This window comes from Mastomys coucha, unplaced genomic scaffold (assembly GCF_008632895.1).
Source record: "Mastomys coucha isolate ucsf_1 unplaced genomic scaffold, UCSF_Mcou_1 pScaffold12, whole genome shotgun sequence".
Lineage (NCBI taxonomy): Eukaryota > Metazoa > Chordata > Mammalia > Rodentia > Muridae > Mastomys > Mastomys coucha.
The window spans coordinates 33,510,805-33,538,158 of record NW_022196894.1 but is presented as its reverse complement, the minus strand read 5'-3'; the positions used below and the strand labels follow the sequence as shown (position 1 = coordinate 33,538,158).

Below are 27,354 nucleotides of genomic sequence, written 5' to 3'. Positions count from 1 at the left end.
ACTGCTGGTAGAAAGTCAGAACCAAATAAGATAGCACCAAGGGACCCTTAAGGTGCTACTGTTCACTTGGAAATTACTGGAAGGGCACAATGCAGGTAAGGGTTAGAAGTCTCTTTGACGAGCAGCGAGCCCGGAGCCAGTGACAGGTCTTGATAGCTTACTGTAAGCCTATGTTCCGTGGTCACCCGAGGGACACTCCATGCCATCTAGAGTCTGCTTCCAGCAAGCACCTCAAAGATGCCAACAGCTCTGACACCAGGACTGCCACACCAGGACTTTGGGGTCCAGGTGCTTTTGCCTTTGTAGCCCCTTTGTACATAAATCCCATTAAAACCTAAACTCAGGTTCCGCCACCCATCGTCCTCTGCTGGTGGGGGTGGCTCTGATGCTGCCGCAGGTGCCGGATGCCTGGAGCTCTGGAGGAATTTGAGAAGCTTTGTCTCCGTGTGTGTGTCATAGAAGATGAATTCATCCTCTTCTACTATGAATGAAGAGGCTGATGCTCTGGCAGTAGTTAACTAGCTACGGGATTTAGCAGCAGATCCATTAAATAGAAGAGCCATCTTCCAGGATCAGGGATGTTTGCCTGGCCTTATTTTATTTATGGACCATCCAACCCCCCCTTATTTACTGAGCTTTGCTTGCGCTCCAATACTGCATGTCAGGCGAACAGAGAGAAGATGAAGGGAGAACTGGGATGATGTTGAGCTTGCAGGATGTCATCCAGAAGACTACAACTCCAGGAGAAACGAAACTTCTGGTTTCAGAAATCTGACATTCTTCAATCCTCCAGTATGGCTGATGGTGATAGTTTTAATGAAATGAATTCACATACAAGAAAAGCTCAGTTTTTTTTCTGCACATAGATGGTCTTGATGATAAGTCTCGGTGGAATCTATGTGAAGAGGCTTTAATAAGAATTAAAGGTGTTGGGGCTGGTGAGATGGCTCAACCAGTAAGAGCACTGACTGTTCTTCCAAAGGTTCTGAGTTCAAATCCCAGCAACCACATGGTGGCTTACAACCATCTGTAATGAGATCTGACAACCTCTTCTTGTGACTGAAGTCAGCTATGGTGTACTTATGTATAATAATAAATAAATCTTTTAAAAAAATTAGCCGGGCGTGGTGGCGCACACCTTTAATCCCAGCACTTGGGAGGCAGAGGCAGGTGGATTTCTGAGTTCGAGGCCAGCCTGGTCTACAGAGTGAGCTCCAGGACAGCCAGGGCTACACAGAGAAACCCTGTCTTGAAAAACCAAAAATAAATAAATAAATAAATATAAATAAATAAATAAATAAATAAATAAATAAATAAAGGTGTTATTAGCTTTAGTTTTCAAGGGGCTGTTCAAAGATGTGTGGTGTGAATCCGTTCAGATTTGAAAGCAGAGGCTTTGGCATCAGCGATCATATCAACCAAGGTCATGAAAGCTCAGCAAGTTGTGAGAAGCAAAAGTGGAGAAGAGATGCTGGTCCCTTTTCAGGATGCCCTGTGGAAGTGGAAGAGCACACAGAGCTACCAGCTGGTATGACTACCAGCCTGAGGATGAGTCCCACAAAGAAACAGGACAAGGCAGTGTTCAGGGTTAGACCACACCCTGAGGGTGGAGCCAGCTGGTTGAGCACAGCTGCAAACTTTTCTTTCTTTTTTTCTTTCCTTCTTTTCCTCTTTCTTTTTTCTTTCTTTCTTCCTTCCTTCCTTTCTCTCTTCCTTTCTTTCTTTTTCTTCCTTTCTTCCTTCCTTCCTCTCTCTCTCTCTTTCTCTCTCTCTCTCTCTTTCTTTTCCCAGACAGGGGTTCTCTGTGTAGCTCTGGCTGTCTTGGAACTCATTCTGTAGACCAGGCTGGCCTCAAACTCAGAAATCTGTCTGCCTCTGTCTCCCAAGTGCTGGGATTAAAGGTGTGCGCCACCACTGCCCGGCTAGCTGCAAACTTTCTATCCAAATCATTTATTTCACTGGTGACTTCAACTTCAGTTTGGGGCTCAAGGACTGTGCAGACCAACAGGGGACCAGCTTTCCATTGTTGTGGTGAACCGTCAAGTGCAATTTGCATTAAATTATCACAGGAAGTTTCTAGATTATGTGACTATGTATGCTGCATTTTACATCTTATTGGACATTTTCTGCACAAGACAGAGGCTGCAGGTCAGGTTTGTTTGTGAAGGTATTTTGGTATTGTTTTTCCTTTGCTTAACTGCCTCACATTTTGTTTTGAAAAACATGCGTGCACTCTTAAAACAAAATGCATGTGCAGCTTTATAGTCTGTTTTACCGAGGCATGTGATTAGGAAAACTAATGCTTTCCTCAAGCCTCAGGAGACTTCTAAGCTCAAGTTGTGCATGAATTACCAAGTGTATTTTTTTCAGCTTTTCTTCATCAACAATATATGACGTGTGCTCTGGTACCGTTCTCTGAAAGTTAAAAACATACCTACTTGGCCCCTTTCTGTCCCTTTTTTATTTTGCCAACCATATTTTATAGAAAAGACATTAGCAATGATATTTTGCAAATGGAATTATGTTCACTTGAACATAGAATACCTAAAAAAGAAAAAAAAAAGCCTCTACAAAAAGCTGTACAGTCTTAAGGCTGTAACTTTAATAAGATTACTGTAGGCCAGTTAAAACCCAGGGACGTGAGCAGCTGTAAAGTGCTTTTGGGAGCGTCTGAATGTGGCCAAGCCTGGCTCTGTTGACTCCTGCTCACTTAGGCTACAGCAGCTTTTAAGAATTAAGTCCACTGTGATATTTGAGCAGCAGATGGTCTCTTGGCCTTACTCTGCAGTGATGCTGTATTCTGCTAGAGAAAAGTAATCGTTTAAACAACTGACAAACTTGAAAAAGAAAACGAAATTGGATGCCTAGAATGCTGCAGTGGCACCTTGGTCCATCTGACGTCAGACGTCAACTGCCTGGCAGACCCATCCCAGAGATGATGCTTCTTATTGCCTCGTGGTTATTAAGAAAGCACTGCAGTCAATTTGATTAAAACAGGATCTACATTATTACTTAGAAAGAAAGCCAGTCGCTGGTCACTTATTATTTTTCCTATCTATCCAGAAAACTGATTTCAGTGCAGGTAACATATATAAAGACATACACTTGTGTTTAAAGCATTACATGTATACAATGCTCTAAGATTCTAAAATATTTGACAACTAATATTTTCTTCTTAGAAGTCAGCTAAATCTATTTAAAGGCAACATCATTAAAACTAACAGGAAGGCTGGGCAGTGGTGGCGCACACCTTTAATCCCAGCACTTGGGAGGCAGAGGCAGGTGGATTTCTGAGTTTGAGGCCAGCTTGGTCTACAGAGTGAGTTCCAGGATAGCTAGGGCTATACAGAGAAACCCTGTGTGTGTGTGGGGGGCGGGGGGGCGCTAACAGGAAGAGACTGAAATGCATCTTCACCAGGTAGAACTGCTGTTTTGCTACTTGGAGAAAGTGAAGGGAAGCTGGACCCTGAAGGGTTTCCTTGAATCTTTGTTGTTTCTCTTTTAGAGATCCCTGGAGCCATCCGGTGTTGGGGGGTGGGGGGCGGAGGATGATAACCGTATAATACTATGGCCCACAAGACCATTACATTGCAGGATATTTGATCATACTATGAATCTGACCTAGATTTGAGTTATTTACTGAAAAAAAAAACCTGTTTCTAGTTGTGGTGTGGTTCAGCCCTTAGTACACGCTTTTAATCCCTTTCAGTGTAGCTATAGACATGCCCTTAGTACTCTCACCTTTAATCTCAAACAATGAAGGTTTGTACAAGGAAGCATCCATGTTTGAAATCGATGTCTAATTGAGTGGCAAAGTGATGAATCAAAGACTTGACAGAATAGAACATGCCCAACTCTCATGAGATGAGCAAGGGAAGGGAAGCTACTTAAGGGGAAATGCAGAGAGAGGAGATGGAGGCAGTTTATCAGGACAGTTGTATAGATAGGTTGTAGGCACAGGCGAAGATAGAATGAACCAGAGGATGAGAAGGAGCCAGAAGATCAGAACAAATTGCTAGAAGTTAGTTTGAAGCCAAGAAGAGCAATTCAGAAGAAACCGAGAGATGCCAGATTGGATCAGTCAGTCTGGAGAGGAGTTTGAGCCAGAAAGCAGAAAGAACTAGGAAGGGGTGGGCTTATTCAGCAGTAAGCCTCAGAGGCTGAAAACATTCTAGGCCTAGATAAGATTATACAGAGGCTAGAAGTTTCCAGGACTAGGCCTAGGTTAGCAGACCGAGGCAGCAAACCTCTAATTAAAACAGGAGAATAAGAAACTTCCTTCTCACCAAATCAAAGGCTTCCTGCAGGAGACTGCCCAGCTCCTTAGAGCCCAGTCTACAGAGTCCATTCTGTAACGACCCATGTATTCAGAGAAAATGTGCCTCGAGAAATTTACTTAGAAACATTTCCCTGAGAAGTTTCATAAAGTAACGAAACTGAAATGCTGTGTTCCTTTAAATTCAGAGGGAAGCTGCCTGACTCTATTAGTGTTTGTAACTTTGGACAGTGCTGCAGTCTGCCAGAATTGCCTGAACAGGATGCTCAAGTGCTACCAAGCACTGGGGTGACTCTGTAGCTATTCCCTCCTACCCCATTTCACAGGACCTCAGCCTTTCAGGCTGCTTCACAGTTGAGTCCTGTGTAACAAAACCAAGACTAACCCAAAGAGAAAGTGGGATCTGTTTTTGTGGCGGAGATACATCTAAGATCAGAAAGCTGGCCATAGCACGCCTGGTCCCAATGCCACCAATGGAGCCCAGCCCACATGTCTGCCTAGTCAAAGAGTGCTTCTTACATGCTCAGCACTGGCCCAAGTCCTGTGGAAGCAGCAGTAACAAAACTCTATCTGCACGGAGTTATGCTGTGCTAGGCAGTGGGTTGCTGCCCCTCTGGGTGCAGATCCCTTTCACAGGGATCACCTAAGACGCAGAAAACACACAGATACCTCTGAAGGCTAAAAGAAAAAAAAACACAAACAGCCTTGCAGGCTAGTCAATGCCCATGTGTTATGTGCCTGCTGGGTCAGTCTCCCTTGTAAACATGAGACTGACCAGGCCCAGTATCATCTCCTCCCTTCTCATTCTACACTATGAAGGTTTAGTCTTTTGCTTGTATTATAATGTTAAAATACTGGCCTCCATAGCCTGTTGTCCCTAGGGATGACAATCTGACTGCAAGTACCCAAGTGACAAACCAAGTGCCCCTCCCTGATTGCTAAGTAAAGATGCCGGCAGCCAATAGCTGGGCAAAAGAAATAGGTGTGGCTCTTGGGTTCCCTGACTGGAGTCTCTTCAAGAGAGGGAAGGAGAGAAGGCAGAGAGAGAGGGGGAGGGAGGGAAGGGAGCAGAGAGAGGAGGAAGGAGAGGGAGGGGGGAGGGAGGGAGGGAGGGGAAGAAGAGACAGAGAGGGGAGGAGAGAGGAAGGAAGGGAGGGAGAGCGAGGGGAAGAGAAAGAGAGAGAGAGAGAGAGAGAGAGAGAGAGAGAGAGAGAGAGAGAGACAGAGAGACAGAGAGAGAGAGAGAGAGAGAACCAGCCAGCCATGAGGGGCTGGTCAGTTGGAGTTAAAAGCAGCCCAGATGGAACACAGCAAGTTATAATTCAGGGTTATTGATGGGGAAATAGATTTTAACAGCATAGAAGGTAGATATCTGCCCAGCTCTAGTGCTGATTAAGGCTTATAAAATAAAAGTTGTATCTTTTGTCTGGGAACTGAATATGCAAAGGTGGGGTAGAAACCCCGATTTGCGATTACTTACTACAACACTAGCCATAACTGTTTAGTAGTTTAAAACACCCCAACAGAATGTATGTAGCACTATATAGCAGAAAAAGCCCAAAATATATAAAAAAGCCTCAACCCCATAACATTTGGGGTAACTCTAGCTTTTGGATAACAGCCTGTGAGAAGCCTGCTGGCTGGCACAGTATGCTATGTCCTGTTAAAAGAAGCCCCAGCTTCTCGTTTCCTGAACTAGAAAGCTTGCAGCAACAGGCTGACTGGGAAAGATGAACAATAACCAAGTAGGCAAATATGCACTGGCCAGGGTAGGGCAGCTCTTCAGGTGGCTTGGGACCAACCCATTCTAAGCAATAACTGTTCCTGTGCTAGGCAAGTGGTGCTGAGGCTGGGAAAAGAGCAAGGCTCTGCTCAAGGCCTCTGCTGGATGCCCTTCAGGACTGGTGATCGTTCTTGCTCTCCGTACAAGTCTCCATACCTACTCCACTACAGTCTTAAAGCTGCCACAGACAGTGGGAGCAAATGGCTTGGGGGAGGTCCAATAAAAATTTATAAGAACAAGCCGGGCGAGGTGGTGCACAACTTCAGTCTCAGTACTTGGGAGGCAGAAGGGGAGGGGGAAGCAGAAGGATCTCTGTTGAGTCTGAGGCCAGTCTGGTCTACACAGCAAATTCCAAGGGGCTTGAATTTAGAGACAGGCTGAAAAGACCAAATGAAAAAGGAAAAACCAAGGGGTGGGGGAGAGGTCTACAAATGTGAGCCAGTTTGGCTACTGAGCAATGTGCTGGAAGGAGGTGATCCCAGTGGCATTTTAATTGGGAAAAGCACATTTATAAAGATGTACAAACTTACCATCTACTGTTTCATCTTTTATTTTAGAATCATACTATTGAGAACCAACCTTGGTAGTACAAACCTGTAATCCAGGACTTGGAGAGGCAGGCCAGAGGTCTTGAATTCAAGGCCAGCCTAATGTATATAGCGGAACCTTGTAAAAAACAAACTTTTAACTGGGCTGGTGAGCTCAGAGGCCTGAAAGTCAATCTACTACTATCATTTTGCTAAATGAACCAAGTATCAAACTGCCTTCAGAGTCCTTTCTAGATTATCCTTCCTTATCAGAGGAACATTTTTGGGCAGTGAATACTGGCTAACATATGGAGGTGGGGAACACCTTTGATCCCAGCACATGGCAAGCAGAGGCTGGTGGATCTCTTGAGAGTTCAAGACCAGTCTGGTCTACACTGAGAGTTCTAGGAAAGCCAGAGCTGCATAGTTGGATCCAGTTTCAAAACTCCCTCCCTGTTCTCCACCAAGGAAAGGAAAAAGAAGCTGGGAGAAAGAGGGGCTGGGAGTTTTTACAGGTCAGAGGTCAGGGAGGGATGAGGCAGACAGAACCGGTTTGCCTGTGAACTCGGCAGCTATAGTGTGGCTCCCTGTGCAAGCCAATCAGTATTCTAACATGGGCACAGGAGCTCTCAGCGCTAACTAAGGAGCTATTGATGGCTGCGTTGGGAAGGAAAGTCAGTTTTCTTTAGGGGTACAGCTCCTGGGAGGCTTACCAGGGCCAAGTGGATGGCCACACCACGTGCATATGGGTAGTAGCAACTGGACTCAATAGGTTGTGAAAAAAAGTAAGTAAATAAAAAGGACAGAAAGCTTGATGGGGGACAAGAGGGATTCGGAAGAGGCTGGAGGTGGGCAGTGCGGCATGAATGTAATCAAAATATATGGTATACACATGACACATTCAAAGAGCGAGTAAAAAAATCATAAAAAGCAAACACACATGTATTTCTAAAAATATATTTTAAAAAGTTATTAAAAAGTAATTAAAAAATTATTAAAAAGTATCACAAGCTTTTTCCTTGTATCAAGAGCTGGGCCACCATCCTAGTTACTTGTGGATTGACTAGGCAGTCCAGCAAGTCATCTGTGGACACGAAGATTCTAGAAGGCGCCACAGGATACCTCAGGTCTGATGGCTCCGCCATTGCGCTTGCCCCTTTGCTGGGTTGCTGCCTTCCGGCACAGGACAGGTCTGTAAAGTGTTCTTCATTGCTGTTGATACATTCTTTGCTGTCGCCTTCCAGGGTGCCTCCCCTCTCTTCTTCAGATGTTGGTGTCACAGGGACCAGATCTGGGCCAAACAGGCTTGCAGCCTCCTGTTTCCCAGCCTCCGCTGTGAGGCTTGGGCCGTGGGCCTGCTCCACTTCCATGTGCTCCTCCTGCACACTTGGTTCTTCCCTGTTTGCTCTCAGCGCTTGCACCTCTACTTCTTTAGCTTTTTCACAATGATCAAAAAAGGCACAAACAGCACTGTTCAAGTAGCAGCTGTTGACTTCATGAGACGTTTCCTCGACCTAGCAAGAGGAGAAACCTTCAGCATCATGCTGGAGAACAACTGGGGGACTCAGCATCCACACCAAGCTTGGAAACCTGACCATCCTACCTCAGTGGGGTTCAGCCAGGTCTTAGGGTGGTGTGGGTCCTCTGCAGTCTTCAGTGTACACACGAGCATGCGGGTGACTGCCTCCTCCACCCGGGCTAGGTGGTCTTCTTCCTGAGGTAAAAAATTAAAAAAAAAAAACGATACCACACTTTCTTATTTGTCTCTGTGCTCATGATCTAAGAGTCTTAGCTGTATGCTCTGCCCCCCATGAATGCCAACCTTGTCACAGAAGGCACCCCTGTGCTGTTGGGAGCACCATACTCATGTGTGTTCATTATCACCTGCTATCTATGAGTATAGTTCTCCAACTTAAGAATAAAATTATTTTAGATGGCTAGGCAGTGGTGGCGCAAGCTTTTAATCCCAGCACTTGGGAGGCAAAGGTAGGCGGATTTCTGATTTTGAGGCCAGCCTGGTCTACAGACTGAGTTCCAGTACAGCCAGGGTTTCACAGAGAAACCTTGTCTCTCTCAAAAAACAAAACAAAACAAACAAACAAAAAATTATTTTAGATGACACAGGCCTTGTGTACAAATGGCTTGGATAATTTTTTCTAATCTTTACCATTCCTTGATATATCCAGACTTTTTTCAAAGAATTAATAAACACATGGAAAAATTATCCTTATGGAGTTTGAAAAGCAAATCATGTGACGAACAGAAGAATGGGGGGTTGTCACACAGGGGCCAGGATTGGATCCCTCAACATGAGGGCGTTGCAGGGGAGAGGATGGCCATGGTGACATATGCCTGTAGCTGAGAGGGAGACCACTCAGAGTCTGACACCTCTAGGACAGAAGGATGGGCTGCTGCCCATCTGAGGCCAGGCTGCATTACAGGGGGGCCGTGTTTCAGAAAACAGACAAATAAAAAGTAGCTCAACATCTGAACAGAGCTTAAGATACAAGGTAGACTTACTGATAAAACAGAATTAAAACCAACAACTCCTATTTATTAAAAAAACACAGCAGGAAAAAATTCAAACTAGATGCCTATCACACACATAAACTAAAAAGAGAGCACTATAGAATACAGAAAGATTTTGCATATATTAATAAGACAATTTTTTAATGGGCAACAGACACAAAGATAAACATTTTTTTTTTTTTTTTGGTTTTTCGAGACTGGGTTTCTCTGAGTAGCCCTGGCTGTCCTGGAACTCACTCTGTAGACCAGGCTGGCCTCGAACTCAGAAATCCGCCTGCCTCTGCCTCCCAAGTGCTGGGATTAAAGGTGTGCGCCACCACCGCCCGGCGATAAACATTTTTTAAAAGAGCAATTATTTGACTAACAAATGCCTCAAGTCCTCAGGGACCAAATTTGTACCACTTGAGAGTCTGTTTACTCTCAGATCAATTCTCAGGAAAATTCTAGAAGAGATGACTGGAACAACAACAGCACATTAACCAGCTCCTAGAAAAGACCATGGTAAAATCTAACAAACTACTGAAGCCATGTGAACTCAAATCTAAATAATATATGAACAAACAGTATCCTATAGTGCATTAGAAACAGTTTATCACAATCAGGATTGATCTACTTCAGAAAAAAGAATGAATTAACTAAGAAATCAACTGGTATAATTTATTATACTATCATATTTTTACTGAATTTTGTGGGGAGTGAAAGAAGCTGTGAGTGAAGGTGTGCTGTTAACATGGGCACAAACGAATCAAGGACCCAAGAGCCTTGGACCAATGGAGGAATGGGAAAGCCTTCCCTGGAGGATGAGGCTCAGAGGGAAATGGCAGAGCCTTTCTCTGCACATATGTGAATGCTGACAATGTGTGCAGAAAATATCTACCATACCTTTCTTTCCCACCCCCAAAATTATAGGCTGAAGACTCTCCCATACAGAGATTGCTTCTCCTGAGATTAGCTAAACCTGCTCAACCCAGCTGGATACAACAAACCTTGCTCTCTGGTTAATTTGCATGTAATAACTCTACCTTCTTGCCAGCAGTATGCAATAACCCAGACTCCCTGCTCAACCCTATAAACTAAATTTGGTGAACTTTCAGTGTGCTGTGGTTACCGCCTGTGGTGGTCTGAATGAAAATAGCGCCCAAAGGCTCATCGGGAGTGGCACTATTAGGAGGGGTGGCCTTGTTGGAGGCCATGATGGGCTTTGAGGTTTCAGAAACTCAAGCCAAGGCCATTGCCACTCTCTCTTCCTGCTACCTTTGGGTCAGGATGTAGAATTCTCTCAGCTATCTTGTCTGTCTGAATGCTGCCATGGTCCCGCCATAATAATAATGGACTAAACCTCTGAAACTGTAAGCCAGCCCCAATGAAATGCTTCCTTTATAAGAGTTGCCTTGGTCATGGTGTCTCTTCACAGCAATAGGACACCGAGTTAAGACACCATCTGACCCCAGCTTTCCATGTATCTGTGTGTTTGTTATTTCTTCTTTCTCTCCCTGGGAGCTAAGTATAAACATATAATGATATTATATGATCATTCCCACTGATGCTAAAAGGCACTCAATAAAATTCTACATTCCTTCCAGATTTAAAAAAAAAAACCCAAACCAAACAAAACCCCTAAAAAAACCCCAAAATCCTTGAAATAGGTAACGGTATCACAGATAAAATGTATAGAAAATTCAGTCCCACACCTGTCATTTGTAATTAAAGAGAAACCACTACACAGTTGAAAATCACTGTGCCCACAGTCCCATCATTTAGGAGTAAAAGGAGGAGGATCACTTTTTTTTTTCTAGAATGGATTTCTCTGTGTAGCCCTGGTTGTCCTGGAAATCACTCTGTAGACCAGGCTGGCCTTGAACTCAAGAAACCCGCCTGCCTCTGCCTCCCAAGTGCTGGGATTAAAGGTGTGCACCACCACTGCCCGGCTGGAGGAGGATCACTTTAAGACCATGCTCAGGTCACTGTAACTTTGCAGCCAGACTGATTTACATGAGACCACCTCAAAACAAGCAAGAAAATAAATAAATCATTCATTAGAATTCCCTCTAAGGGCAGGAAAAAGACAAAGACAAGCATCACCTCCACTATTTATTACTGAGTTATGTACTAGTCCTAGCCAATGTGGTTAAATAAAACAATTACAGGCAAACAAATTGAAAAGAGAGAGGTAAAACTAGCGTAACTTTTGGAGAACTTGAGATATGTTTAAAAACCCAACAAAGTCAGAAAATATTAAAAAAAAAAATTTAGTCAAAACCAATAGCCATCATATATACCAACACTGGTCAGCCAAAAGAATGAACGTAAGGGGGACAAAGATCTTACTATGGCGGCCAGGAAAAATGAAATCCTCAGGCATAAGCTTTAGTGAGAAGAAACACAAAGTCAGAGAAGGAAGACTTTACAATATGCTTGTAAGGAAGAAAACCGAATTTGGACAAGGAAGAAGTCAACATCTAAAGTTCACATAAAATTTAATATTGATTGAATAAAAGTATTAGAAGTTTTTCCTCTTCAAACTAGATAAACTGATTTACCACATTATATATAAAAAATAGAAGCAAGAATAGCCAGGAAAACACTTTAATGAAACGTACTGAGAAAAGTCATTCTTGTTGGCTATTACCAACATGGCCGACTCGGTAAATAAAGCAGGAATGGGCAGAAGGATACAGACCCACACGTGACTCAGCGGACACTGCAGCGGGCAGAGGAAGAAGAGACTTTCACATAAACCAAGTCTCTCACAATCCTACTGGGAAGTGAAAGAATGACTATTAAAAGGACAACAAAGAAAGCCTATGAAAAGGTTTATGCCTCCCCTCGCCCCACCATCCTAATACCCAGAGCAGTCTAAGGAACCAAATCTATTTATAAATGCCATTCTCCGGTAGAGGAACCATGGCTGACTGCAGACATGATTAGCTGCAAGCCTGGAGCACAGAAAAGCACGAAGAGATCCTGGGATAGCTTCCTGTGCCAGGAAGCAAGGATACACTTGACCATTCATTTGGGTAGTGTGAAGGAGTTTTACTAAGTGCACTGGATGGCTGGAATGTTCAGACAACCAACACAATGAAAATGAAGCTGACTGGAAGCCAGGCAGTACAGGGTGGGGGGCAACCTAGCATGACCAAGACCACATGAAAATGTCTCTCAAGTTAGACAAGGTTTCTGAAAAAGGGGATGCAGTGTTACAAGCATCACTGTGAGGAAGAAAGTGCCCCATAGATACATGGGTCTTCAGTGTTATAGTTCTATGTATGCCCTTAGAGGTCCCTGATATCACACCTCTTCTCGTACTGAGCAACCTCTCGAGTGTGTTTGTGTGTGTGTGTGTGTGTGTGTGTGTGTGTGTGTGTATGTGTGCGTGTGTACGGATTATGTTGGATGCCTTTACATGTTGCCTAATTTAAGCTTCATAACCACGTTCCTGAGCTAGGTTCAGTTACAATCACTGTTTTTCAAGTGAGCTTACAAACTGAGCTCGCCTGGAGTGAACCATCTGCTGGAGATGGGTATGGCAGGTGGGAGTCTTGCAGAAGCGGACCCCGTCACACGTCTGCTCCAGCTGCAGCCCCAAGCAGACATTCTAACTGTGCAGCTGCTGGTCTCCCAGCATACTTCCCACTGAGCCCGCCCAAAGGCTTTGTGTCCCCTCTTCCCTAAGCTCTTAAGTACAGCTTCCTGTTTCAGTAATTCTCAAGACCCACCGACTCCAAAGCCAAGGAAACACTTCAACCAAGGGGAGGGTGCAGCTGCCAAGGAGAGCAGAGACTTGACAGCCTGTGGATTAGGAGGGCAGAGATGAAAGAAGGTTCAGTCAGAGGCTCTGGTTAAAGACAGTCCACACAAAACTGAGGTTTTGGGTTAAAGAGATAGATTGAGCCCGATAGCTATTGCATTGTCAAAAAGCACAGGGAGCCAGGATGAAGGTGTTATTGGGAAAAGGGTCCTGGCAGCAATGAGTGATAAAAATATAGTGCTGAATGACTGCACTTTGAGACAATGCATAGGTCAAGATTAGAAATAAGGGTCCTGAACCAAGAAAGAGATATTTCCATCTGGGATGGTGTGGGACAGAACCAGCAATGTTAGACATAGATGGCAGATCCTGAGAGGCCTAACTCTCCTGACACCACTCGAGGAAGTCATCAATATCAGGGCCACTCTGTGTCCTTTCGAGGAGTGGCTAGGCACAGGAGCACATGTGCCATAGGAGGCCGAGGGAGGAGGCCAAAGCATTTGAGACCCTACAGAGAGATACCCCATCTCAAACAAAACACAACACAACTAAGTCAAGCAAAGTAAGAGAATGGCACATCTCTAACCTTAACATTTATCCAGAGGAGACAGACTCACAGAACATAGAAACTTACTCATCCTGGACTGCTGGGATCCAGTGTCACAGAGAATCGGTGAGCCAATGTTGTAGACAGGCTTTGCTTATCTTAGGCATGTGTTCTTTAAAGGACAAGGACAAGGACAACAACGACAACAACAACAATAACAATACCAGCTCAATCCAGGAGTTTATACTGACGGTGACAGGATCAAGAGACTCCACGTAATGCCACCAGTGTCTGGGAACAAAGAGAACCTGCAAACCAAAGAAAAGATAGTTACCACAAGAACTGGACACTTCTCACTCTAGCTGAGACTGCTAACGGGAAAAAGACAGGGATGAAGTCAAGAGAACAGCTTGCCACTCCTCTTAATCCCGTGACTTCTGCTCACAACTACATTTTAATAAAGGCTTTGAAACTCCTCCCTGCCACTGAACAGTAGCTGTGACCATTCTGACGGAGGGAAACATGCAGCCACTTCCCTTTATTTACTGGTAAACCTCCCGGAGGACAGGGTGCTGGGGAAGGACTGGAGCAGCCAGAGCCTCAGGCACTATAGGTAGGAAATGTAAAATGGCTGCTGTGGAGAACACTACAGCGATCTCTCAGAAGGCCAACCGCGCTCTCTGAACCACCTATCCTACTCCTAAACACTCAAGGACCTTATAGCAAGTGTGCACAGCAGCAACACACATTCCTAACGCTCACGCAATCAGCTCAGGTAGATCACTGCTGTATAGGCACGTAAGCAACAACTGTTCAGCCTTGAAAACATGCTCTGCGTCAGAAGTCAGACACGAAAGGCTCCACATTGTTTGGCTATAGGTGAAATGCCCAGAATAGGAAAATCTACCATGATACAAAGTAAAGTAGTTGCTGCTGGGGAAAAGCATGCGGAAGGGAAGGGACTGGTGGAAGACTGATGCAATGTGGTCCGGTAGATCTGTGTACATGTGTGGAGAGAACAGGATGAGAGCCAGCAAGAAGGAAGCAATGGAGGGAAGACAGGATAAAGTTGATGGAGGGAATACAAACTTTTCAAATGCTAAGAAACTGGTACAGCAAGTCCCAATGTTGTAAGAGAAAAATCTTCCCAAATGGTGGATATGCAGAATATAGTCTCTTTAGAAGGGATTCAGATGTCAGCCCCTCTTGCTGAAAATCACCCTCAGTCCACCTGCTTCTGAGCACAGGATGCACTGCAGTCTGTGTCCATCTGTCTGGTGTAACAGGTATTAACTGGGAATATGTTCTAGACCATGCCCTGACAGGTCTCTAATAACCCAAGTAATAAATGCTCAACCTGCTTTCAATTTCCTCAATGCCTATTCTCTCCCGTGACCAGCAGGAGGAGCTGTGCTCCCGATCTCCATCTCTCAGGCCGGCAGATGGAGAAGTCTCCAGCAGCAGGGCCTTGGGAGGAAGCTATTCCCATCTATCTGTACAAGGGAAGCACAGGTACCAGGCTGTGGTGCCCACTGACAGCTCATCGATGGTTAAAGTCCCATTACCTGTCCTGGGCTCAGTGTGACCATATGTCTTCGAGCTTTCTGGAACTGAGGGAAACGCTTTAAATCAGGGTTGACAACATTGATTTTACTGAACACGCTAGACTCTTCGTAAGGAATTCTGGTTGGATAAAGGAAAGGCGTATCTTCAGGAGGAAAGAGATGCCATCTTTTCCTAATGAAACAAAACAAAACAAAACAAAGCCAAGATATTAGTTTGCTCTCAACTTGAGATAGAGCATGGAAAGTAGCAGCCGAAGGAAGGTTCGGTTTTACTAATTTAAATTGAGCTCACACAGGAACTCACTCAAAGCTAATCCCCTGCAGATGACTGATGGAAGGTAGCTCCCCATTGGTGGGTGTCCCATGCCCTCTTGAGGCTGCTCTCCTTGCTGGGATAGGATCTAATTTATAAAATGTCTCTTTTGTTTTTGTATTTTATAGCAAAGCTTGCTTATCACTGAATTCACTCCTAATCCTGAAGCTAACCAGAATAATCTTTATCCTCTCTGTATTCTTTTTATTACATTTTATCTTGTATGTATATGTGTGCAGTGTGTTTGTTACATGTGTTTCGACACATCATGCAGACGCATGTGTAGGTGTGGAGTCTAGAGGCCGATGTTGACATGTCTCTCTTTCTCATCATTTCCTGTCTTAACTCCCCCTTTTTCCCTGGTGTTTGGAGACATGGTCTCATTAGGTAACTTTATTGGCTCTCCTGGAATTTGCTATGGAGACCAGGCTGGCCTCAAACTCAAAAAGATCCTCCTGCCTCTACCTCCAAGTGCTGAGATTAATGGCTTGTGTCACCACAAAAGTGAGCGACCTTATTTTTGAGACATGATCTCTCTCTGTACGCAGAGCTCTAATTGGATAGACTGGCCAGCAAGTTCCTGGGACCCTTATGTCTCTTCTAACCTCTGCACCTGAGTTAGAACGGGCACCATGCCTGACTTTTTCCCGAGTTGCTGAGTACTGAACGTAAGTCATCATGTTCGTGCCGCACCTACTGAGCCAGCCCCCAAGCACTGCAAATATCTACACTCTAGTACTATCCTGAATAAACCTGGAGTTCTTCCCAGCAAACAGCTTCTAGACTTCTCCCTGTCTGAAAGTTAGACATGTTCAATTGATCTATTATTAAGGGTGAGAAATAACTAATGCACATAACCTAAGAGTAATGTAACTGAGGATCTTTTAAAAGGAGAAAACTGTTTTATAAAGTGGATTCTTTCCTTTTCTTTAGGAAAGGGAATAATAAATCTTATTTCACAAAACTGTAAAGTTCTATATTTTACAGTACTAGAAGAAAGAGTGCTGAGGCAAAGAGGCAGTGAGGAGAGCTGAGGGGACCAGAGGAAAAGAACCCAGATTTCAGAACAAGCCATGAGGCTCTCCCTCCCGAGTATGGGGCCTGGCAGCCACCAGCATCGCCAGTCGTTTCTGCACAGGGAGGCAGTTCTCCAACTGTCAAGCATGTACTAAAGTCTTATTTCACCTTGGAACTGAAGGCTTCAAAGAAACTGTGAAGTGCTTTTCTGAAATTCTAGGGCAGCCTACGAATCTCACAGCCACAGAACTGCTGAAGTTTAGGTGCTTGAAGGCAGCCTCTCCTGGAGTGGCTGCTCTACCCCACCAAACCCACTGCTCGTGTTCCCGGAAGCCACTCCTGGTCACTTGGCTCGTGTGGGAGCCACTCCTGGTCACTTGGTTTGTTAATTCTGGAAGGTCTCTGAAGAGGTCACCAATTTAATTTCATTTCTAAAAGTGCAGTAGAGAGGTCCATGTCTGTTCGGTATCCCTTAGGCTCATGGAGGCCCAGAACATGCACCGCTTGACTTCTCCAAAGCAGCATTTCCCAGAGGAACGGCCATCACAGCCAGACTATCCAACCTGCTCTGGTTGGCTTCCCAGGTTAAAATGTGCATGCCTTCCCGCAGAGGACCCCATCACCCACCATGCATTCCACTGCTCCAAAGCCTCCCATGCAAGGAATGGAGAACTGTGTCTGGTTTGGAGTCAAGACCTTTATGCTCCACCTTGCCTTCTTTGCCCACTCCTACACAGGGTCCTCTGCACAGCTCATGGTCTCCGGGGACCCTGTGTCCCTTTTGTCTGGGTGATAGAGACACTTACTCTGCTTCAAAGCCCACTGCACCAAACCGCTCTTCCATGGAACCCCTGAAACACTGTCCCCACCACCTTGCAGTTCCAGTGCCCTGAAGCCTCCTCCAGGAGCATACAGTCTCCCTTCACTGCTGAAGGCCTACAGATACCCAGGTGGAATTGCTCTCAGGGCACAGTCCTGACACTTCTACCTATTCTAACACATGGAACTTGATGAACACTCACTCAACAGATATTTACTAAACCAAATCACATCAGAGTACCATGAAAACAGAAAATATGCTGTTATAGTAAAACTATTTTTTCTTAATCAAAGGAAAAAAGCTCTGGAATTTCTTTGGCTCGCTTCCTAATTCAGAGCACACGGAAGAGGCAACGTTCTATCTCGTCACATTTCAGTTTCCAAACGCTTAACTCCAAAAAGGCTGAGAAAACTCACACTTGCCTCACTGCTGACTTCCCTGCATACCACAGTGTACCTGAAAGGTTAGCCTTTAACAAGGCCTCAGTGAACCAACATGGAACTGCTATGACCTCCACAGCTTCCCAGTGACATGTGTCCATCCCTACACACACACACACACACACACACACACACACACACACACACACAAAATGTGGATCTATTCCTGTTTTTTTCTACAAGTTGCTCTGCAAACGTCTGTAAGAGCAGGAAGGACAACCTGGAGCACAGTTCATTAGGTGGGATAAGGCTGCACACCTGATACCTGACATCCAAACTCCAGGTCCTCAGGTGCCGTCCATTCAATCTGCCTCGTAGGCAGAGATAAAAGCTCACCGCTACATGATCCAGGCTTCCTGGCACCTGTCAACATCCAAAGGGCTGCAGCGAAGCCTCTATGTTTCAACACACTTCTCTGTTCTTCTGTCTCTGAGAGGTGGAGTGAGGGAGTGAAATGTGAATGAACACTCATGAGGGGAGAGATGCCTAGTAGCACAGGGACCTCTGGGAGAACCCTGATTGTGGCCGAGACACACTGAAGGAAATGAACAGCGGTGCAGAGAAAAGCCTTGGTCACGTGACTAGTGGACAGATGGGGGTGGGGCTACTATCTGACCCCACCCCTTGCCCTCTTAGCTCTTGAATGCGTAAATGCAGACAACTGGACAGAGGTGAACACACGCACATTACCTTCCTTGTACCTGGAATACTAAGTTGCAACCATAGGAGTCCAGATGGCAGGGAGTGTGGGCTCCAAGGGATCCGATCCACAATGTACTTTCTTGTCCATTTCTTCCAGGAAACCCAAAGTCAGACCACACCACCTCCTGTTTAAAAAAAAAAAAAAAGTACAGTTCATCAGGAACTGACCGCCCACTCTCTGTGGTGGCACACATGTTCACATTCAACTGTTTTCTAGCACTTACACTTTCTTACAAAAAATGCTGGAGATGAGAAGGGTTAGGTTTTCAGGGCAGTACGAAAAAAATGTTTCAACCAATAATATCTGAGTAACCTCAGTCACTGCTGTTGAGTCACTCAACAAGTATTTACTATTTATAAATATCCCCAGGAGCTGTTTGGGGAGCTTGCAACAAATCGATGAATCAATTAGGCCCACCAGGAATGACTCTTACAGCTGTTAGAGACAGACAGTAAGCGACAGACAGAATACGGCAGCTATCTGGGGTAAAAGTACTTACTGCAGGCTTCCTGAGTGTCATGGACACTCACTCAGGAAGCCACAGGCCTTTATTGAGAGACAGTATTTGCAGGCACAAGCACTTTATTAGCCTTTTGCACTTCAATGACCACATAAAAGAAGCCTTCTGGGGGAGCCCAGTCATTTAAAGGTATCGATACCAGAGCCTCAGCTCATACCTATAAACCAGTCTCAAGCAGCCGAGGCGCAGAATGGCTTTTGAAACAGTGATTCATAGGTGACTGACTCTGCTCTCTGCCCCAAGCCACCAATCCGTAAATGTAATAAGGAAAGCACATTGCTAGCCCAGTGCTCTCTGAAGCAAGGCTCCCAGGCGGGTCCTGCCCATTCTCTAAAGCTACAAAAGAAAAGCAACTAGCAACTCAAGCACGCCAATGCTGCTGTGTTTTTCAATCATTAATTCTTTGATTTTTTTTTTTTTTGGAATGAAACAAAAGTGGAGTACTCACATAAATACCAACACCTCAAAAAACCAACAAAACAAAACAAAAACCTCTCACTATCTGCAATCTAAATTCTCCTACTTTTGAGGGGAACATTAACAGCTCCATTAAAAGAGAAGTGATTTTAAAAAGACATTTAATAGATGGTTTTGAGGAAGACTTAAAAAAAAAAACATTTTATTTTAACTAATTAAACAGGTTAGTCAGGGATGTCCTAGAAACATTATAAGCGACTGCTATAATGTTCTTAGTTGCACACCCCTCCCCAGAACCAGAAGGTAAATCCTTATTGCTGAAGACACCACACACTTGGAATCCAGGATCCAGAGAACCAGAGCTGGATACGACCCGAAAACCTCTTCCCTGCTGACTGGCTTTCATGGTACCAGTTGGTGCCGCACAAACTTCCAAAGGAGGGAAACAGCCAATAGTCTTACCCGGCTATGACATTTACGACCACAGCGACAACCAGTAACAACCTCAGGGTGTAGCAGTGGCACACACCTCAGCAGTAACCAACAACAGGATCTAACTGGATTCAGGTCCTTCTTAAGAGGAGGGGCACCATGCTTGGTACTAGAAGCCTGGACAAACTACCCTGAGCTAGTGAAGTCACAAATCTTGTAGGGGAACAGGCAACTAACACTTTACTAACTTGGTAGAATTCCTATCTACACTTTAAATTTTTGTCTGTACAGCCACAAACGAGTGTACTTCTTATTCCTCATCTAGAAAACATATTTTTCTTGAAATAGTCAGAGATTGTTATAGAAAACCATACTGATCAAAATGAAGAGTTATGGAGCCCAGTGCCAACTGATTCATTCACGATACAACTTCTGCACCAAAGGCCCTTCAGGATCACTGCAGAAGTAGGGATAAAACTGCTAGTGCTAGAAGAACAATGTCAGTGAAGCTACACCCATCAAGTCACTAACATGAGCGCTAACATAAGCTGAACCAGGACGGCAGCAAAGGGCACACTAACTTGGGAGGTGGGAAGCTAAGGAGACCTAGACTCTGAATGAAGAGCTGTGAGCAACTAAGGAACACTGAGCGGCCGAGTAGTCTTCCTCGGGGAAGAGCACGCCAAGTGGTTATCAACAAACGGTCAGCCCTGCGAACATACATGTAACACTAGACAGACTTAGCAGGCTGTGTTGTTGTTATTGTTATTATTATTTGTCCAAGACAGGGTTTTTCTATGTAGCTGTGGCTGTTCTGGAACTCAGAGATCCACCTGCCTTTGCCTCCTGAATGCTGGGACTAAGGAGTGTACCACTGCCACCTAGCTAGAGCAGGTTATATTTATATATTTAGAAACATGCAAATACATGCAACAGGATAAAAAAGAAATGGGGTTATTTAGGGAAACATTTACTGAATGCTTTCCTATGTTTGGGTGACGGGTTTTGAAAGGATGCAAAATTGATTATGGCTTTAAAGTTTGGCGAAGCCTCCTAAGATAAGGATCTTGGAAAATGTCCAAATTTAAAGATGATGGAAGTAATAAAGTTTCTTTAAAGAGATGTCTAGGATAAGTAGGATGAAAGGGACAGAGTGTTTCCAGGGGACACTTGGGGAGATGGCTCAATCAGTACCACGCTTGCTATACAAGAATGAGGACCCGAGTTCCATGCCCAGAAACACACACACAGAGCTGGGACTGGTAGCCCATGTTATATCCCAGTGCTGGGAAGGCAGAGACAGGCAGAAACCCGGGGCCCCCTGCCCCTTGCCCATGCGGGCAAGCGTTTGTGTGTGTGTGTGTGTGTATGTGTGTAACATTGTAACACTTTTTTTTTTTTATTTCTGCCACAGGTAGGTAAAGTCAGGCAGACCTTTGTAAGACATAGAGAGAGCCTTTTCAAATAACAGAAGCAAACAAGCAAGCAAGCAAACAAACAAAAGGGTCCTTAACACAATAAATAATAGACTTTAAACTTTACAGTAAAAAATAAAAAGTGTGTCTGGGGCTTAGCCATTAAAGAGCACAGGCTACTCTTCTGGAGGTCTTGAGTTCAATTCCCAGCAACCACATGGTAGCTCACAGCCATCGGTAATGGGATCTGATGCCGTCTTTTGGCACAAAGGTGTACAAAGGTAATGTTTCTCACAAATTCTAGTAGAAAACATTATACTTCTTGATCCTCAGGCTTGGTTTCTGAATAGGTTTCAAAGTACTGGTTTTTTACGGTTTCTACTGCTGTGGTAAAACACCATGACCAAAGAAAACAACTTTGGGAGGAAAGGATTTCTTTCACATTACCCTTCCAGGAAACAGGCCATCACCAAGGAAGTCAGGGCAGAGGCCATGGAGGAATGCTATTTACTGGCTTGCTCCTGCAGCTTGCTAGCTCCCTCAGCCTGCTTTTGTACACCCTATGATCACTAGCCTAGGGATGACACCACCCACAATGGGCTTGGCCCTTCTTAATCAAAAATGCCCCAGGCTTGCCTTTAGCCCAATCTTATAGAGACATTTTCTCAATTGAGGCTCCCTCTTCTCAGATGATTCCAGCTTGTGTCAAGCTGACTTAAAAACTAGCCAGTACAAGTGCCATGACAGCTCAGTCTCTCATTAAGGTCACTTCTCCCATTACCTATGGTGGTGAACACAGCACTCTCTCAAAACTGCTGGGTTACTCACACGAGCTCTTCACACGAGCTCCGGGACCTATTTTTACTCAAGAGTTCTTGTTTGTTTGTTTATTTTTGAGACAGGGTTTCCCTATATAGTCCTGCCTGTTGTCAGTCTTTGCTGGGATTAGAGGTTATGTGCCACCATGCCAGGATCCAAAATGCTCTTAACCTTGTCTCTATAAGTTCAATAACTATTACAGAAATGAGCTCTGTTTTAAAACTGCTGTACACATAATGGACTCATCCATACACTTCCACAAAGACCATTAACAACAACAACAACAAAAATCATTTAGAAATCCATGATTAAATTACTTAGTTTTATACGATATTATATGAGAGAACATTTAAGCATGTTCCTTGTTACCCCCGTGTCTACTCTGCAGGTAAAGATTACAGCCCAGAGTTTAAATGGCTGATATTGACAACTCCTACCACTGGACTCTGAATGCCTCCGCTCTATAATGTTCCTCTGTCAATCTCAGACCCACTGTCTCACACTGGTTATTTTCCATTCATAGGTCAGACTACAGAAAAAACAACTATTCATAATTCCACAACAAGCATACATCTGAATAAAAATTAATGTTGGTCAGAGCAGTAAAACCGGGACTCTTAAAAATAGCAAGATTGTTGACTACAATTAATTTATAGAATTTAAAAATTTTTCATTTTTCCTTAGGAAAATGACCTTCAGGTACAGAAAGAGAAAAGGCCATTAAGTCTCTACTAACTGAATAGATGCCTAAATTCTATTTTCTATTTTTTTAAGCACGTGAATTCTTAGGTGCTGATCTGTCTCGTCAGAAAGCATCCCCATCTGAGACTCCTTTAATCATTTCCAAAACAGCTGCTTCTATTTCAACACATCCACACACCATGTCACAAAGTCCAACAGGGCTGAACTGATCTTCCATTTATTGCTTTTGCAGATTCGATATCCTGGTGACTTAATAAGACTCCTGACTCTCCATAGCCAACCTCAATCATAACATGAAATAGAATCTACCTGGAAACATTCTTGTGGTACAAAATTCCTTTTATTATATGTTGATTCTTCACAACCTCAATTTTAAGAATGCTTATCAATAGCTACAAGAGATAAAGGTAATGTTTCTCACAAATTCCCTATCTTCCTAGGGTAGTAAAGAAAAAGGGTGCAGACATACTTTGCTGAAGTCAGTGGCGTGAATGGGTAACTAGAAAACCAGTGAGACTAATTTTATCATACACAAAAGTCTGGTGTCAATAACTTCAGGCCATCTGCAAGACTACCAGATATTTTCCAGTTATATTAGTACATGTACCAGCTTATTTGCCAATATATAAACACTGCATATTTAACAGAGAATTAATCTCCTTTATGGAAGAAAAGACTAAGTAGATGGAGACCTCCACCAGAGGCTGTAAGTTAAAACTTATAAACTTGGTAGAAGGCTGAAGAGAGCTAGAAATTCCTTATCAGACTGACAGAAGTTACACTTGGTTACCTAGAAGACACAGAACATTTGACAAGGATAAAGCCAGGAGTTTAATCAAAATGGCCTTTAAAGAATGCCAAAGACTAAAGAATGTAATCAGTCAAATGCCTATTCCATATTTAGTCCAGCTCTGAGGGAGAAAGGAAAGCACACAGCCAACACATTAGAGGACCAAGTCCAAATAGGACACAAAGGAATGCCAGTGAGGGACATATGTGTTTAAGTGGCTGAGGTTTCACAGCCAAGGCTAAATCTGAGCCAGCCCTAAGAAGTAGAACCTATACTATGCAAAACTCAAGAGGGTCAGAAGGTGGGGGAGAACATGGTCTGTCCAGGAGCCAACGAGGACACCAGATGGTGGCTCATGTAGACAAAGACATTGGGCTGGGGTGCTGGGGAGGGCCCTAAATGCTATCCTTATATATTTTATGAACATGGTTAATGTGTTAATAGTTAGGATTAAACATGACTTGAAGAGACTATTTTTCATAAGAGATTGTTTTAGACTTTGAGGAGACATTGCCAGAACAGAGAAGTAGAGAAGCGGTGCTAGACTCAAGAACACTCTTTGTGGCCCCTTTGGATCTGTGAGGTCAAAACTGTCTTTACAACACTACTACATTGTTATTCACAACATTACTACATTGTCAACTTCACTGTGTTGACACTTGTGCTGACTGTGTATAGGCAATGGTGAACAAAACTGCTAGTGCCAAGATAGTGCAGTTGAAACGTACTAATAGTATTGGGTTTTTTTAAGATTTATTTTTATGTGTATGGGTGTCTTACCTGTCTATATATCAAATGCATGCCTGATTCCCATGGAGGCCAGAAGAGGACATCAGATTCCTGGAACTGGAGCTACAGATGGTTGTAACATGTGGTGTGTGCTGCACCAGTGGGTGCTGGGAATCAAACCTGGGTCCTCTGGATAAGCAGTCAGTGCTTTTAACTGCTGAGTCGTCTCTCCAGACCCAAGTATTATGTTATTTTTAAAGGCATTCATTATTGAGATATAATTAATTTACAGCAAACAGTATATATTTAAAGCGTTTGATTGATGAATCTGATCTACTGCATCCTGAGAGTCCATCAAGATAATCAAGATGACACATTCTGACCATGTCTAAAACCCCCCCAGTGTCCCCTCATGATTTATGTCTCCCTATAAACCTCATTCTCTGACAACCAACAACTTACTTTATCACTATAAATTAGTTTGTAAGTTTTAGGATTTTAAGGAAATTAAATTCTGCATGAAACATTCCTCTTTTTGTACTAATATTAATCAAAGGCAAACAAAACAAGGTAAATTGGATTAGAATAAGAAATATGTCAAAGTAAATTCATTTCATCATAATAAAAGGTCAATAAAGTCAAGTGTATAAAGCAAAACCTGACCTATGTATAAAAGAGGAAAATGCTAACAATGTCCCTCTTTATACCACAGACAAGACAAATGTACAGAAGTCAGTAAGGATGTAGGTCACTTGAACCCCAGCCTGACTTCAAGGAGACTTATCAAGTACTCCACCCAACAAGAGAATGTGTAATTTCCAAGTTGACATAGGACATTTATCACTATGGACAATATTCATCATACTTGGGGCTATGAAATAAACTTACATACATTTAAAAGGACTGAAATAATGCTAATGTTTTCGGACCACAATGGAGTCAAACCAGACTACTGACAAAAAGATGGTTAGACACGAATACCAAATGTAAGCCAAATTTTATACTTTATAAAATAATCAACAAGTGAAAGAGTAAACCACAAAGTAAGTCAGCAAATATATGAGCCGAATGAAGGTGACACTGGGAACTGCACCCTGAGACACACAACTTGGAGAGCTCCTAAGTCCTAATATCTTTCTTGAAAGAACAGTGTGGTACTGACAGAAGTGACTTCTTTTTTTTTAAACATTTATTAATTATATATAAGTACACTGTAGCTGTCTTCAGATACAGTGGAAGAGGGCATCAGATCTCATTACAGATGGTTGTGAGCCACCATGTGGTTGATGGGAAGTGAACCCAGGACCTCTGAAAGAGCAGTCAGTGCTCTTAACCACTGAGCCATCTCTCCAGCCCCAGAAGTGATTTCTTAGAAGATGAAGTACATCAAGCCCACTGTAGCATGCCAACATTTGGAAGCACTCTGTAATTCAGTAGCTGAACATTTCCAAATAGTTAATGAACAACATTACATAAGACTCATTCTGTGTAAGCTGGGCTGGGGGAGTTTATTATAGGAATACAAAGAGTTCTTTCATTGTGGACTCAGTCTGTACTGTAACTGATGAACTTCTTAGAAAATAGCCTTATTAAGCTTGGTGTGATATTTTAAAATATTTCACAATAACCTGAAAAGATTGTCAAATCCTTCTCCTTTTCTCAGCTGTGTATGTGTGTGAGACAAGATTTTCTTCATCCCTTTTTTTTGTTTTTTGTTTTTTTGAAGAGAGGGTTTCTCTGTATAGCCCTGGCTGTCCTGGAACTCACTCTGTAGACCAGGCTGGCTTTGAACTCAGAAATCCACCTGCCTCTGCCTTCCAAGTGCTGGGATTAAAGGCATGCACCACCACTGCCCAGCGATTTTCTTCATCTCTTAACAGACCAAAAAACTGCAGCCACTATGCTGGAGCAGCAGATGTAAGAGTCCAACCATCTTCTATAGCCAGGAAGTAAGACGACTTGCAAAATAAATAAACCAGCCCACTCTTCTAATCATATTAAATTTCAAAGTATATTCCCTTAAAATACCACTTGTTATTAACATACAGCAGGCTTATTATACTATCTATTTTTTTTGTTTTAGTTTTTGGTTTTTTGAGAGGGTTATATGTAGCCCAGAGACTGGATGTAGCTAAAGCTACACTTGATCTTCTGATTGGTACTTACCAATTATTTCAAGCCAATATAAAAAAAGCTTGAAGCAATAAGAAGCATGATTTAGTAACTAAGATAAATGTATTTCTTTCTTTCTTTCTTTTCTTTTTTTCGAGACAAGGTTTCTCTGTGTATCCTTGGCTGTACTGGAACTCACTCTGTCGACCAAGCTGGCCTCGAACTCAGAGATCCGCCTGCCCCTGCCTCCCAAGTGCTGGGATTAAAGGCGTGCGCCATCACCGCCCGGCTAATATTAACAGATTGACTGTTCAATGCAAACTGACACAAACTCATTTGATTAAAAAAACAGATTTTACTTAGAACTCCAGCTTATTACCACACCTAATGGCCTGGTCGTACGTGTGCCAGTGGTAGCTATGCCCGGGATGAAACAAACCCCTTGACCAAGTCTGCAGGAAAGCATCCCATGTAGCATGAGTTTGAACACACACCTGCTGAGAAAAGGTTTGCACAACCTCTTTGTGTCTTGTTTTTCTTAAAACAGAGATAACTACTAAATCATAGTGTTATTGTGAAGATTTTAAATGTAAGGCACTTAGACAGGAACCAGGGACATGTGAGTGCTTGGCAAATACTATTATTGCACAAGATATTACTGAAATATGGTGGGAGAAGGTGAAAGTTCAGTCTACTGAGTGGTGAGGGGATAAGGAAGACCAAAGTATCTAAAAGCAAATCATGAAATCTATGCATTCCAGGGTTAAAGATTCATACATGACCTAAAATTATAAGATCAAGAAAACCACTTAAAGATGGTTATGTCTGGTCCACTTACAGACTATTTATTTCATGGCTGTAAGGATAAAGAGGCTCTGCATAGGGTGGTGTAGTCAGAATCTCAGTCAGGGGATGGAGACAAGGATGGTGAGTTAATAAAGGAAGATCACAAAATATCTGTAGTTATAGTAACTATGTGAATACATTGACTCAATAAGAAAAGGAAAAATGCTGGGCAGTGGTGGCGCACGCCTTTAATCCCAGTACTTGGGAGGCAGAGGCAGGTGGATTATTGAGTTCGAGGCCAGCCTGGTCTACAGAGTGAGTTTCATGATAGCCAGGGCTATACAGAGAAACTCTGTCTTGAAAA

At 43.5% G+C, this 27,354-nt stretch overlaps 1 protein-coding gene and 1 pseudogene across 1 annotated transcript in view; one reads left to right on the top strand and one right to left on the bottom strand.

The window, feature by feature from the left end:
• Window positions 1-54: 54 nt before the first annotated feature.
• On the top strand, window positions 55-1,647 carry LOC116085867 (annotated as a pseudogene).
• A 5,880-nt stretch (window positions 1,648-7,527) lies between these two features.
• The window catches only part of Hspbap1 (HSPB1 associated protein 1), a 54,355-nt gene continuing 34,528 nt past the window's right edge, over window positions 7,528-27,354 (bottom strand). The window contains exons 4-8 of the mRNA XM_031363779.1: window positions 18,256-18,392; window positions 14,976-15,147; window positions 13,635-13,718; window positions 8,190-8,300; window positions 7,528-8,100 (exon numbers count right to left, since the gene is read on the bottom strand). Of these exons, the coding sequence (XP_031219639.1) occupies window positions 7,591-8,100; window positions 8,190-8,300; window positions 13,635-13,718; window positions 14,976-15,147; window positions 18,256-18,392 (1,014 nt within the window). The 3' untranslated portion in view covers window positions 7,528-7,590. The remainder of the gene's footprint in view (window positions 8,101-8,189; window positions 8,301-13,634; window positions 13,719-14,975; window positions 15,148-18,255; window positions 18,393-27,354) is intronic.